Source organism: Nyctibius grandis, chromosome 2 (assembly GCF_013368605.1).
Source record: "Nyctibius grandis isolate bNycGra1 chromosome 2, bNycGra1.pri, whole genome shotgun sequence".
NCBI lineage: Eukaryota > Metazoa > Chordata > Aves > Nyctibiiformes > Nyctibiidae > Nyctibius > Nyctibius grandis.
In genome coordinates this window covers 57,705,318-57,720,262 of record NC_090659.1, presented here as the reverse complement: position 1 = coordinate 57,720,262, position 14,945 = coordinate 57,705,318, and the positions used below count along the sequence as shown (strand labels likewise).

Here is a 14,945-nt window from a genome sequence, read left to right as displayed (position 1 = left end):
GGTATGTTAAAGAACTGCAAGTGAGTCAAAAGGAATAGATGCTTTGAAAATGCTTACAGAAGCCTATGACTTAAACTACATATTTTTTTAAATCAGAATCTTAAATGGCATTTTAATTTAACTTTCTCAGAACAAATTTTTCTCAATTACAAATAATGACCTCCTTGAAAGTCCCACATAAAAAAGTAAGCAGAAGAAAAAAAAAAAAGTTTAATTCTTATTTTAGAGCTAGCATCTAGGTGCACATACCTATAAATATTTGTGAACAAACTGCAAGATTATCAGCACTGAGTTGGTCTACACATCAAAGAAAAATAATAAAACACTGAAACATCTTACTCTCTCAATACAACGGAAGGGACAAGGAAAATGCACAAACTGCCCCACACAGAACAAAAAGTTGAAATTGTTGTTACTAGCTGCTGAACCATGAATTTCTTGAAATACAGAAAGATTTTTTTTCTCCCTTCAAAGATGTGTCATGCTGTTCAGGATTTGAATTAAAGATACCACGCAAGATGAAACCGACAAAAATGATGCAAAAAAGGGACAGAAGCTTAGAAATACACATTATATTCCTTGCTTATGTAATACAACAAATAACAGGGAATTTCTAAGAGAAAAATTTCCATTGGTACATACATCCAAAGAATAAGAAATGTATAAGTTACAGAGAATTGTGTCCACTGTCAACAGAAACTGCTGTACATCCTTCCCTTTCTAAAGGGATACCTAGGTACACCTTTTAGGAGATATTCAGGTAACGTAAAGTAAAATAAGATAGTTAAATAAGAACCACTTAACTTACCTGAGAATGTAAAACAGAAAGAAGTCGGTAGTATTCTTTAAGTTCCTGATGTAAGGCTGCACAAAAACTCTGTAAGAGAAAGAGGAGAAAAAAAAAATCAGGAAAAATCCTTTTGGTTTAATCTAGAATAACTGTGAAGGTAGTTAGAAATTTGCTAAAATGAATCACGCCACAAGTTTCAGCACAAAAGCCAACTCTTAGAAAACTGGCCAACATACAAATGCTTCCCTAACAGATGTACAGACCTTTTCCAAGAATATATGCACATTTTCAAGTGACTTTCTGTTTCTTACCGTCTTAATTCTAACAACAGATTAAACTATGACAAGCATAAGTCTCCAAATAGATGCATCATCTCAATAAAGACATTAATAATTACCACAGGGATGTGCAAATCATAATGTGACCCAGAAGAAATTTTCTTTAATAATTATGTAAAATACAGTATGTAGTAAAGTAACAGAGTTTCAACTTCAGCAAGGTCTCTAATACAGAACATAGAAGTTAGGCAACCATCATTATATTTACAGTACAGACTATATGACATGAACAAGAAAACATAATGCTCATAAAAGAATCCTCCCAGTAAATGCTGCTGGATCAAGTACTATAAATTTTTGGCCTTTTATCAGTTGACAGTCGTATACGATTCTTCACTTGACATGGAAAAAATGAGTAACACTATGTATATCCCAAGAAATCTGTAAAATGTGCAGAAGTTAACAGGCCTGAACTAAAGCAAAGATTCCTCTTTGTAAAACAATTCTAAGCACAGCTACTTTGCGTTGTTTAAAAATAAATAAATAAATGTAGGTTTTAAAAATAATTCCTGAAAGAATACTTGTTTAGTAAACGATAGGTTTCCATGGCTGGGGGTCCTGAGGTTTTGCTTTGTTTTTGTAGTGTTCTTAACCTAACATACAGACTAAAAAAGTTTCTGCAACACATTTTCTAAAACAGAATCAAAAATATGTCTCATTAATTTGGGACTTTAAGCACTTTTTTGGTTTTTGGTTTTTGTTTTTTTTTTAATCTTTGTTTGTTTGTTTTTTTGAAGACTACTTCCGTGCACACACACAAATTGTTCAGAACTGATTTCTTAACCAATTCTCAGCTAATGATTTTGATATTTATTTTAACGGACTTTTTTTTAATAGGAAATTCCCCAGGACTTTCCCCTCAACCCCTTTTAAAATCATCACAGTCAAAGTAATTTGGAAAGAATAAGGAAAACCTCACACAAGAAGAATCTGAGAGCTTAAAGTAAAGTATTTATTCACTAGAGTGTGCACAAGGGAGAAATCATTACTACAAGCACAAGGAGAAAATAAATCTTCTTTCCTGCTAAGAGCCCTATCTGCTAAGAGGCTAAGAAGCCTAGAAAAAAAAAATCATTAATCTTGCCATTGTATCCTTTATAAGGAAAGAGGGTTCCTTTCTTCAACTCAATGTTATAAACTAGAAAGAAATTTGAAATTCATTTTATTCCAGAGGCTACTGAAGGGTAAAAAAATATCCCCTTACATGTAACCCCACTTTTCATTTCTTCTCACTTGCTTCTTCAGTACATTTTTGAACCTATTATTAAAGTAGCACTTGCCAAGATAGAGGGCAGAGTAGAATCTCCAAGACAACATTCAAAGGCACTATATATTTACTCAAAAAGTGAGAACAGTAATCACTGACTTTAGTAGCCAAAAGGATTTAGGATCTAACTGGACATCAACTTTTCAGAGAAGCTTTAGAAGTTAAAATTTACATCCAGTGCCAATTCCTGCATTACAAACTACAGATTTTTGTTTCCCAAACCGTTATGGAAAACTGGACATTATCCTTGAATTCTGATTTGGTCTACAGCAAAAGAGAATTCAGGAAGGAAACAGAATGCTTGTTGAAGACAAAAAAAATTTAAATGCCCACTACCTCAACTTGCCTACAGGAAAGCTGGAGAGGGACTTTTTACAAGGGCATGTAGTGATAGGACAAGGGGTCCTATCCCGTGGTGAGACACTGGAACAGGTTGCTCAGAGAAGTTGTGGATGCCCCCTGCCTGGCAGTGTTTAACGCCAGGCTGGATGAGGCTTTGAGCAACCTAGTCTAGCGGAAAGGTGTCCCTGCCCATGGCAGGGGGCTGGAACTAGATGATCTTTAAGGTCCCTTCCAACCCAAACCATTCTATGATTCTAAATGGGTAAAATGTCAAAATATAAGGCAAGTTATATTTCATTGCTCATTATTCTTTTTGCCTTCTGAGGACAAAGTAGAACTTAAGATACTAAGCAGCAAAGGTAGAAGAATATAACGTTAAAGTACAGTATATTGTTATACCTCTACTCCTAGTAATTGCCAATACCTGACATTTTACATGGTAAAAACAGTCACCAGAATCATAATAAAAGAGGTGACAGACATCTTATCCTACATGTGATTTAAATACGGGGTTTACGCAAGCATTCTTTTAAAACATTAAGCAAAAGATGCTTTAGAATGCACATATTCTTGTGCTAAATTCTTAATGCACAGTGTGAAGCACCTGAAATTGTCAGCTATAAAAGCCATGAAGAGCAATGGTACATACTCTTTTTGCCCAGATACTGATAGCAGGAGTAGAATATATGTTTTTATTTGTACACTTATGTCCTATAAATATATATAAGTGCTTGCCTGAAGCAAAATTAACAGCATTAGAGCTATGCAGATTCAGCTAACTAACTGCACAGCCTTCTGCACAGGATCCGAAACCTGCATATGGTAGCTAAGATATTGCACATTTAAATTCACTGAAGAATTAAAGTTCTTCCCTTGCTATAAACTTGAAGATTAAAGCCAGAGACAGTACAAATAAGCATAAGCAGGAAGCTACTAGATAAAGAATAAGAAACTTCACCCAGATATAAGGGGGAGAGTCTGAAGAAAATGCATACAGTAGCACTACCATATAAAACATGGAAATCAGCATTGGATCACTAGAAAAATAATTATTTATATGTAACTAAATGGGTTACTAGGAATAAGAGACAGAAGGGAACAGAATAAAACATTAGAAAAGTAGGAAGCACTACAGTGTCTCTACTGACCTCTTAAGAAAAATTAGATTGAAGGGAGAAGCACTTCAATTTCTTGGTAGATTAGGTAGGATGTTATGGCTAGAGGCAAGGATAACATTTCTGTCGAGTCAGAAGGGATAATATCCAGTTTTAAAGAAGGAGCAAGTGAGAGGAAACGGGAATGCCTTAGCAGTAAATGTGGTTTTGGGTATTACAGCAGCTGTGAAGTTACTGTAGACTACAAATCATGATGATGAAACCTATAAAAACAAAAATTGACATTCTTTTGATGCTGTATTCAAAAGAAAGGGCAGAAGATAATGGGGTATTTGCATTTTATGTAAGTTAGTGCAGTATTAACACATGAACATCAACATTATCTGACAAGAGTGTCTCCTGCATAGGTCACCCTAACAACTGAACTGGTGATTAATTAGCTCAGAGATGCCACCATTCCATTTAAGCAATGCTTTTGTTTACAAACATGCATGAGCACTTAAAAAAATAAGAATTTTTAAAAAGGAGATTAAGAAAAGGAATCTATGCATGTAACTTTCCAGCTACAAATGACGGAGGCAACTCCTTCTTACAACCAGCAAGAGTAAATGCCTTTCCCTTGCCTTCAGACTATGACCTATACCAAAACTGGCAACCCATAAAAGGAGTAAACCAAAGGATGAACGATCCAAGCTCCAAAGTTCACACATCATTCTAGTACTACATTTTACTCAGTAGTTTCTAAGGGAAACAAGATCAAAATACTGTAGCAAAATGAGTTTTTTAGCTGGCCTACCTGTCCGACAAGTCCAAATGCACGATCCAAACTCCTCTGGTCTGTGTATTTTCTTATTTTATTATGTAGCCATCCCAACTCTGCAAGTCTGCTTGTAGTATCTCTGAGAGATTTGGACAAGCTCACCTACAAAGTTAACAGAAACAATGACTTGCAATTTTAAGTCAAATCTACCATGCCAATACTCATTTCTTCACAAAAGCCCCTCTTTCTCATAAAACAAGACAGTTCAGCAATCATTTTACATTCTATAGCACAGATAGGGCAAAAAAAAGCAGGCAACCATGTAATTAGCATTACATTTATACACATTAGTGTTGAAAAGGCAGCAGCAGCAACGAACTACTGACAACTTTGTGATCTTCCCTTTTGGAAATCTTAATGTAACAGTATTCACACACTCTTTTTTACATTCGGCAATTATGGCAATAACAAAAACGTCTTCAGAAAAGAGGAAGAAATCTGAAATTTTATGATGTAGAATCACACTTCATCTTATCCTGATAATCAGCAAGACTGAAAATATTACAGCTCTAGAAGAGGAGCCAATGACTGAAACTAATGAAGAAATTTAGAGAAAATAATTAGTTACTACTACATGTGAAACAAACCTTTAACAGAAGACAAATGACCCAATGCCAGACCAGGTACCAGGAATCAAAACTTATAGAATCCAAATTCCAAGTTTAAGTCAGATCCACCAGTAACAGCTTTTATAGGCTATTTAATCATGTGCCCCTCTGAGCTCTTCTGGTCTGTTTCTACTTTTGTTACACCAGGTATCTCACTTCACCCTGCAAGCCTGCCTTAGTCCCAACACCCTATTTAACTACTACTACTATTTGCATACGAAACAGCACATTTCTTTCTTTAAATTACCAATGCGTAAGACACTGTTCCTCTTGTTCCGACTTGAGATTTGCTTCTACCGTATTTTGTCACATTACCTAAGAACACCATCATCAAGTTTTCAAAATTTTATTGGACCAAGAAAAACAATCAATCTGACTGATTGTTAGGCCAAGAGGCAGAGATTGACTCTTGCCCACAGCAGTTGGGCCTATCCCACCTCTACAGACAATTTTAACTTGGAGAGACAGCTGGAACAGTCCAAACCAAAGCAAGGAAGTGCATTAACAAGCTAAACAGATTGCCAAAGAACTAGAAATCAAGCTCATTCATTAAGCCTTTTAGTTAGCAGTACAGGCATTCTCCAAGATAAAAATCAGGTACCGAGTGTGTTTGTTAGCCACAGCAGTGTGGGCTTGAACCAGGCAGTAGCAATCGGTTCTAAGACCAGAGTTCAGTCCCCAGCCTTCTTGTTTAAATATACAGGCACAGCTTTAACTTCTTGAGCAACTTCTACAGGATAAATTCTAGCCCCAAGAAGCACGACTGGACACAGAAACTCTGTCTGCAGCTAAAACCAAAAAGATGACATAAGAACTATTCAGAATTTTGCAACTGCAGAATGCTTGGTGAGCATTAAGTACAATACACATCTGCTGGAATCAAATGAGGAACAAGTAAAATTGGCTTAGTGTTATTATATTTCTATCTCTTAGATCAAATCAGAAGCTGCTAGTGCTGAATGTCAGCAACAGACCCAATATTAATGTTGACATTAGAAAACATTCCGGCAAGAATAACAGCTTGGAAAGTGTGTTTCTTTCTGGAAAAAACAGACCATGTACAATGACATTTTCTTTGTGCAGCTGAGGGAAAACTACATGTTTTGACTACTTTTTTGCCTAACGTGCATCAACACAGCTAGAGGAGGTATGATTTTGGTCCTTGTTCATCAGAAAAAGTTCCATCTGCAGCTCCAGTCAGTCAAATGATTTAATCTTCACTGAGTCCAGTAGCTCAGTACAAGTGCCAAAAAGGAAGAAGGACAGGAAGACAAATGACTTCACAAAAATAACTGAAGACACAAAGCTGTCAGGAAAAGGCATTATTGACCACAAACCATCTGAATAATCAACCTCCCTGTATTAACAGAATTAGGAGTTCAAACTAAAACAGGTTTTCACCTCAAACAAGCCTATCTGATATGAAAACTACACTGAAAACTAAGGAAACCCATAGTGCAGTTTTGCAACCACTGATTAAGTTTCCTCCACATTCTTTTACAAAAATCTGTTATGCTACCTTTCCCTTGCCATATATAATCTAACTTACATATGGAACACAATTAACTCAGTGCAGGTGTTGAGGAATTACAAACTTTGCAGCATCTACAGGTGCAGAAGATGACATCCTTAAGAATCTGTTTATTAACAAGATTTAACTGATTTAACAAGATGTAAGTTTTCCATTTTTCCTTCCACTGAGCAGCCCTAAACGTCATTGTAGAGTTACAGGGGGAACAACTATACATTTCTTCTCCGTAATAACAGCAAAAAGTGAAAAGGAAGTTAGTTCAGTTATCATCATAAAGATAATAAGCCTGCTGTGCTCTTGGCACATGAAATGGCCAAAAATCAATTCCTCACCATTTCAGGACTATGTCATATTGTCATAGTATAAAGTTCTTAATACAAGTGAAAATTGGAAGCACTGTCTTTCCATTTGAACAAGAACACAAAAACCATTTAGCAAGCTGAATCTGAACTGTGAAGCAGTACGGTCTAAATACTGAATAAGGAGAAAATGCTAAAGTAACTAGTGCCATTTCTTTGTTCTTTGCTCAGCTGACCCAATCTCCCCCTTGGTTTTTTTTTTTCCATATTTCAAATATGCTTAACATCTCACCTTAAAGCCAGATCTCTCTCTCTCTCTCAGGCTTCTCCCATTTCTCTGCCCCCTATTTGACACTTTCCTTCAAATTCCTGTCAGCTGGATTTTCTATCAACAACAGGAGTTGAAAGCGCTCTCTTCAGTTCTATCCCCAGTCCTTTCTTGGGTGATCTGCATAATCCCACCTGATCACTTGTAAAATATAATCAAGCCCATAACATTAAGTGGCTAGCATCCATTCCACATCTCGGGCTGTTAAATTTAGTCCAATAATAGTGTGGTCAGATGCCTGCATGTGCTTTGTATTAATTCTTATACAATGGGGAGGGAAAATGATGACAAAAATCCTCAACTTCAGCCATAACTTAGGAGTCTTTGTACTGACTTAATAGTTGGGAGTCTATTCGCATCTTGTGAAGTCTTTCTGGGAACCTAAATCTACCCAATTAATTTTAAATTAGTACTGTTGAAACTACTCTGTTGTATTAAAAAAAAAAAGCTGGGGGTGGGGAGTAAAGACTTGTGATAATATCTAACTTTTTTTACATATTTTTCATGGCTATTTTTTCCCTACATACCCCTGCTCACATATGAAATACAAGTCACCATACAATACCTTTCCCTCCACTTTATAGCAATTTTCAGAATTGCACATTTTGATGTTTTTGCCATCTATTCCCTGGAAGACATACAAAACATCTCTTACAAGGTTTGCTTCAGTTATTTCAACAGAGCCTAGAAAGAAAAGAAAACAACCAGTGTTTAGATTCATTGGGATGATCAGTTTTGATTACAACTTCAAAAAGCTATTTAGAAGCCTAGCCAAAAAAAGAAAAGAGAAAGCCTGTGTTTATAACCTGCAAAGAAATGTGTTAAGTACTCTTAACAGGACTTAAGGAAAGCCAAGAATTCCCTTTACCTGCCTCTACCGATACCTGGGATCCTCTCAGAGCAGGTCAGCTCATTGACACAGGACGTGTTATATTTTAACTAACACTCCAGCCAGTTCTTAAATTTGTTATCTTTTCTGATTCAATCACCACTATAAGTTCTGAGGCAAGCATCATAACAACTTTACCTTTCTTCAAACAAACAGCTGAAGTTGTTAAATGGGACTCACAGAATAATCTCTTCTACATTCAGCTAGGAAAATAACAGATTTAATCCAGAAGGAAGAGCTGCTTGTTTAAAATTGGCTTTCAATCACATATGCCACTGTTCAGTGAAAAGATGATCAAAACCAGACTGCCAGCTGTATAACAGCTATGGAGCTGGCAAACAGAAAAGTGTAAATACTGTTTCTGAAGACAGATATACCTTTGATTCAGTAAAGCTTTTGCTATTGCAGCATACATTTTGCTTCTGGCTCATATCTCTAGTTAGAGGCTAGATTATGTTTGAGATTTAGGATATTCATTGATTTAAAAGAAACAGAAGACTGAAAAAGGTGCTGTGCAAGCCACTGCAACTACTCCCAGCTTTCATGGGCAAAACAACACTATCTGCTTTTGTAACTTCATTTAAGATACCAAGAATGAAACAATTTCAACAATGAGTACCAGAAATTGAGATGGTACAACATGCTTCTCCCAAATGTGACAGCACTCTTACTCTCATCAGTTTGCCTCCCCAACAATCCACTTTCCCAGAACAAAACCAACCACAAATAAATGTTATTCTTATTTCGGCAAAAATAGCCATCACCTCAAGCTGGTGTTTAAAACTCAGACTCCCCTCCTAATATTAAGATGTGCATGAGAGCAGCTAGTCCCTTTTAGGAACTCTTAGTGAAATGGTGGAAGATTCAAGTGCACATTTTTTTAATTGGTAAATAATACAACAGATATTAATATCAGCCATATAATGCTCCTGATTATACTGTCTGTGCAAGCATAGCAATAAGAAAACTCCAATTAACAGAAACTAACTTTAGAAAAAAATCCCCTTTTAATTAGTTAGAATTTCATATTCATATTCATAGAAATATATCTTCTTGACAATACCCTTTTATATTCTAAATGCACTTCTATTTCTACACCAAGTGACTACATTTAAGACTACTGTCAGTCCTTATACCCATCCCACATAAGAATCAAGAGTCACAGCTGCTGGCTGACTGAATGAAACAAGTGTGTACTGCTCTTTAAGGGAGTTAATACAACAAAATAAGAGGCAGTGCTAGATTTTATGTATTTTTATATATTTTTCCACATTTATATGTATTAAATCTATCATGTATATAAAACTAATATATGTTTATAAATATATTTTTTATATCTATCTACGTGCATCCTCTCGCACATCAACAGTATTGTTAATTAGGATCTAAATGCCAAATGTGGCCATCAGATATCCAGTACAACTCTGATCTGTAAGCAGTTGTTTTGTGCACTGTTACTCATAAAGATGCAGGGGCTGGCAGACAGGCTATATTTTAGCTTTTAACTACCCATACTTCTTTATATAGGAGTTATTAAAAAAAACTCAACATGAAAAACCAGATCTCTTATCTTTCTTTGCTAGAAAGTAACAGCACTGTATGATGACAACATCTGCCATTAGTTCTCTTATTCAGAAAAGTCTCTCACTTCTACAGTAAAAGTAGAGCAGGTTGAAACAGAGATCATCTGTTAAACAATGTCTCCTTAGTTACGCTTGTGTAAATTCAGAATAGATCCTCTAGGCATCAGTTTCAAGTTTACAGCCACTTAATCAAGGAAATAAATTCGTAGTATTTATCTACTTTTTATTTTATTGACAACACTGTATGTCAATTGCTCTAAATACAACCACTGTAAACAGTGTGCTAATTTAAAGAAAAAATAGTTTTAAGAGCTCTATATTCCAGTACACATTTTCAAGTTTTGAAACACAGAATCACAAATGGATGAGTCTCTTTCAACAAGTTCTATTCCTTGAGCTCTCTTTCTGACTTTCTAAAAGCAGTAGCATCTTCTGATCATCAAAAGCATGATCATTACTCACAAACCACAATCACTTGATTCTGACAAACGCTGCAATGAAGTCAGTCTTTTAAGAAGACATTATCAAACCAATCATTGCAAAAATAAATTAACAACCAGCCAAAGAGATTGTGGCCAAATATACTAGTCTTGCATATTTGCTTCTATCATTCTATTGAATACATTCTACCAAAATACTCCTCAAAAAATTCAAAATGCTATAAAACTATTTCAAAATCCTTAAAAAATAATGGAAGATATAGATAACAATTGTAAAAAGTTATCTTTAACAAATGCATCTTTGCTCACCACTTGTATCTCCTTCTCGCCTTGACCTTGGCACACCACGGGAGACAGCATTTGAAAAGCCTTTTGAGGTAGTGCTTTGTAAAGAAGGCTGGCTTGCAGTCAGAGTCCATGCAAGACGTGACCCTAGTTGCTGACGGAGGCAATCTCCAACACCTGGAGCTTGATAGGATTGTCTAGAAGGACAAAAGGAAAAAACACGTTTAAAAACTTTGATTCTATACCCTTCACCTGGTTTGGGGTATGCAAATTTTGAAAAACGCCCCAAGCTCGAGTTTGTCTTTTTGTGGATGTTTTGTTTGTGGGGGTTTATTTTTTTGTAAAGGAGCCTTAAAAAAGGGTGCAGAACATACAAGCAATTTATTGCTTCCTATAAGCCTACATTTGCAAAAAAAACTGTAGAAAAGACAGGAGGTATGAATTTCACAAATATGATCTCGTATCAAAGAATGACTTTGTTCACACTGAACTGTGTAGATATGCTGAAATGGATTAAAAGTGAAGTAAACTATAATAATAATAAATAGTCATAACAAACAACAAATATTTAAGTTTTGTTATTACTTCAAACTGTAGTTACATGCCAAAGAACTAAAGGAAATTAGAGAAAGAGGAGAAAGTTCACTTTCCTGCTACTCTACTGTTTGGGATAGTTTGTATCAAGTGCCTGAAGATGTGATCAAGGAGGGAGCATCTAGACAAGCTCCAATTTCCCTCCGTCTCAAACTTGTAAATTCTTCTCACAAAAATAGCCTTAAACGTGAAAAATGTTGACTAGAAGTTAACTTTCTGATTACTTCTGTATCATGATGATAAAAAAATAAAGTTGAAAATCTTTGCAAGGGATTTTTGCTGCTGATCATTCCCCCCCTTCTGCAACTAAATATAAACATCTGGAAATATACACATATTTAAAAAAAAATAAAATAATTTCACAAAGCTGTGAAAGCACAGTTGCAAGGAGAGATGGAACAAGATTGCAACACAAATGTCCATGTAAAAAAAGTCAAGGAATGCCTTTCTTCTCTCAGCCGCCACATCGTAACTGATGGATTGTCACACATTGTATTTATATGATTGTAGCTAGTGAACAGGAACACAGCCTGCCAGACAGAGCAACTCTGCTGTGCTTAGCATTTTTAACTCCTCAACGAGAGTAAAACACTGAATTTAGGCTATTACACTTCAAGAAGAATGTACTCTAGAAACAAAGGGAAACACATACAAATAGAAATTCAGGAGGAATGAAGCTCACAGAAAGATCTAATTTGGGTCGCCCAGCTCACAGACTACAAGACCAAAGAGAAAGCCCTGAAATTGCTATAAAATTGAACAGGTCTGAACAGGTCAGACCAAGAATATGTCAGGAACAAGGTAGGTTCTGCCGGTATTTTTAAGCAAGCAGATACACGAAATAAGCTTAGTGGCATACCTTTCTATACTGTATTAGGATTATAGAATGGTTGAGGTTGGAAGGGATCTCTGGAGATCACCTCCTCCAACCCTTCTGCTCAAAGCAGGGTCAACTAGAGAAGGTTGCCTCGTGCATTGTTCAGTCATGTTTTGAATATTTGCAACCACAGAGACTACACCACCTCTCTAGGAAACCCATTTCAGTGTTTCACAACATTCCCCCAAACACACCCCATCTCACTGCAAAAGACCTTTTTTTCCCTTATGTTTAACTGGGATTCCCAGTCTTACAAGTTTTGCCAATTACCTCTTGTTCTTTCCCTGGGCGCTACTGAGAAAAGTCTAGCTCAGTCTTCTCTACTGCCCTGGTCAGGTATAACCACATTGGTAAGATTCCCTGAGCTTTTCTTTTCCAGGCTAAGCAGTCCCAGCTCTCTCAGCCTCCGCTCATATGTCAGATGCTCCAACCCTTTAGTTAGTTTTGTGGTTCCTTCTCCAGACTCTCTTCAGCCTGTCTTTTTTTTGGTACCATAACTGGACCCAGTATTTCAGATGTGTCCTCACCAGTACTGAGCAGACAGGAAGGTTTACCTCTCTCAGCCTCCTAGTGATGCTCTTCCTAATGCAGCCCAGGAGGCTGTTGGCCTTCTTTACCACACATTGCACACTCATGTTCAACTTGGTGTCTACCAGGAACCCTATGGCCCTTTCTGCAAAGCTGCTTTGCAGCTAGTCAGCCCCCAGTATGTATTGCAGTATGGGGTTATTCCTCCCCAGGTCCAGGACTTTGTTGAGTTCAGGAAGCTCCTGTCAGCACATTTCTGGAGCTATTGAAGTCCCTCTGAAGAGCAACTGAATCATCTGCTTTATCAACCACTCCTCCCAGTTTCATACCATCTGCAAAATAGCTGAGGGTGGACTCTATCCCATAAGGCAGGATGAAGATGTATAGGATCCAGCTCCTGGGCTACACCATTAGTGACCAGGCTCCAACTGGGCTTTATGATCAGTGACACAATTCTTTGAGCCTAGCACGTCAGCCAGTTTTCAGTGCACATCACAGTCACCTTATCTAGTCTGTATTTTATAAAGTCTGTCAGTAACGATGTTAGAGGTAGACAGTGTCAAAAGTCTTACCAAAGTTGAAATAAACAACATTGACTGCTCTCCCTTTGTCCACCAGTTATCTCATCATAGAAGGCTGTAAGATTGGTCAAGCATTTCTTGTCTGTGCTGTCTTTCTTAAGTCTGTGCTGACTACTCCTAGTCCCCTTCTTGTCCTTCATGTGTCTGGAAATGCTTTCCATGATTAGATGCTCCTCCACCACCTTCCCAAGTGTTGAGGTGAGGCTAACCAGCCTGTAGTTTCCTGGATCCTTCTTCTTGAACAAAGTAGCAACATTTGATTTCTTCCAGTCCTCAGGAACCTCCCTCAGCTGCCACGTTTCAAACATTACAAAGAATGGCCTTGCAATGATATTGGCCAGGTCCCTCAGCACTTGTGGATGCATCCCATCAGGTCCCATGGGCCCTTATCATCCTCTGCCAGGGGTAAATTAGGAGCAATGAAGATTTTTGCAAAGGTCTCAGGGTCCTGGGCTGGTCTTACCCGCACAGACCAAGGCAAAGAAAGAACCGAGTACCTTGGACTTCTCCACATCTTCTGTTACGACAGCCCCTGTCCCTTGAGCTGCAGGCCCATGTTTTCTCTCTCCTTCCTTTACTGCTTATGTACTTCCAGAATTCTTTCTTATTGCCCTTCATGTCCCTTGATAGATTCAACTCTAGGTGAGCTCGGGCTTTCCCTGCACCCTGGATGCCCCTCTGCACCTCCCCCTGCTTCCATCTTTTGTACACTTTTTTATGTCTGAGTTTTGTCATGAGCAACTTGTTCATTCATGCAGGCCTCCTGCTACCTTTGCTTGAATTCCTGCTTGTCAGGGTGGACCATTCTTGAGCTTGAAGGCGGTCATCCTTGAATATCAACCAGCTCTCAGGTCAGGCACTTGGACTAGATGATCACTGTAGGACCCTTCAAACTGAACTATTCTATTCTCTCCTGAACACCTCTCTTCTCCAGCGGAGTCTCTCATGGGATTCTTCCAAGCAGATGCCAGAAGAGGCCCAAGTCTCCTCTCCTGAAGTCCAGGGATGGGATTCTGCTTTCTGCCACACTTCCTCCTTTCAAAATCCTGAACAGCACCATCTCACAGTCACTACAGCCAAGGCTGTCCCCAGCCTTTGCCTCCCCAGCCAGTTCTTCCTTGTCTGTAAAAAAGTCAGCTCCAGCAAAGCACATCTCCTCATCATCTCCTCAATCACCTGTGTCAGAAAGTTACCATCAGTGCACTTCAGAAACTTTCTGGATTGCTCATTCCCTGCAGCACTCCCCCCGAGCAGATATTGTGGTGATTAAAGCCCTCCATTAACACCAAGGCCTGCAAATCTAAGGTTTCTTCCAGTTGTCTAAAGACCTCATCTACTTCTTCCTGATGAGGTAGTCTACAGCAGATGCTGACTACAGCATCACCCATGTTGGTCTGCCCTTTAATCCTAACCCATAAAGTCTTCACCAGCACCTCATCTGTCCCTAGGCAAAGCTCCATATGTTCTTGCTGCTCTCTCATGTAAACATTTCCTCTCCTTGCCATCCCAGCCTGTCCTTTCCAAAGAGCCTGCATCCACCATCTACAACACTTCAGTAGTACGAACTATCCCACCATGTTTTTGTGATGTCAGTGAGATCACAGGCCTAGTACTGCACATAGATCTCAAGTCCTCCCTGTCTGTTCCCCATGCTACATGTGTTACTGTTTAGGCACTCCAGCAAAGTTGTACTGATGTCCCAGAAAAGCTATGAGAACTTCCCTTACAAG

General features: G+C 37.9%; 1 protein-coding gene across 2 annotated transcripts in view; it reads right to left on the bottom strand.

The window, feature by feature from the left end:
• Nucleotides 1-14,945, bottom strand: part of TUBGCP3 (tubulin gamma complex component 3) — a 61,372-nt gene that overhangs the window by 25,204 nt on the left and 21,223 nt on the right. For both annotated transcript variants that reach the window (XM_068420321.1, XM_068420331.1), the window contains exons 6-9: nucleotides 10,660-10,832; nucleotides 8,004-8,122; nucleotides 4,649-4,774; nucleotides 809-877 (exon numbers count right to left, since the gene is read on the bottom strand). In XM_068420321.1, the coding sequence (XP_068276422.1) occupies nucleotides 809-877; nucleotides 4,649-4,774; nucleotides 8,004-8,122; nucleotides 10,660-10,832 (487 nt within the window). The remainder of the gene's footprint in view (nucleotides 1-808; nucleotides 878-4,648; nucleotides 4,775-8,003; nucleotides 8,123-10,659; nucleotides 10,833-14,945) is intronic.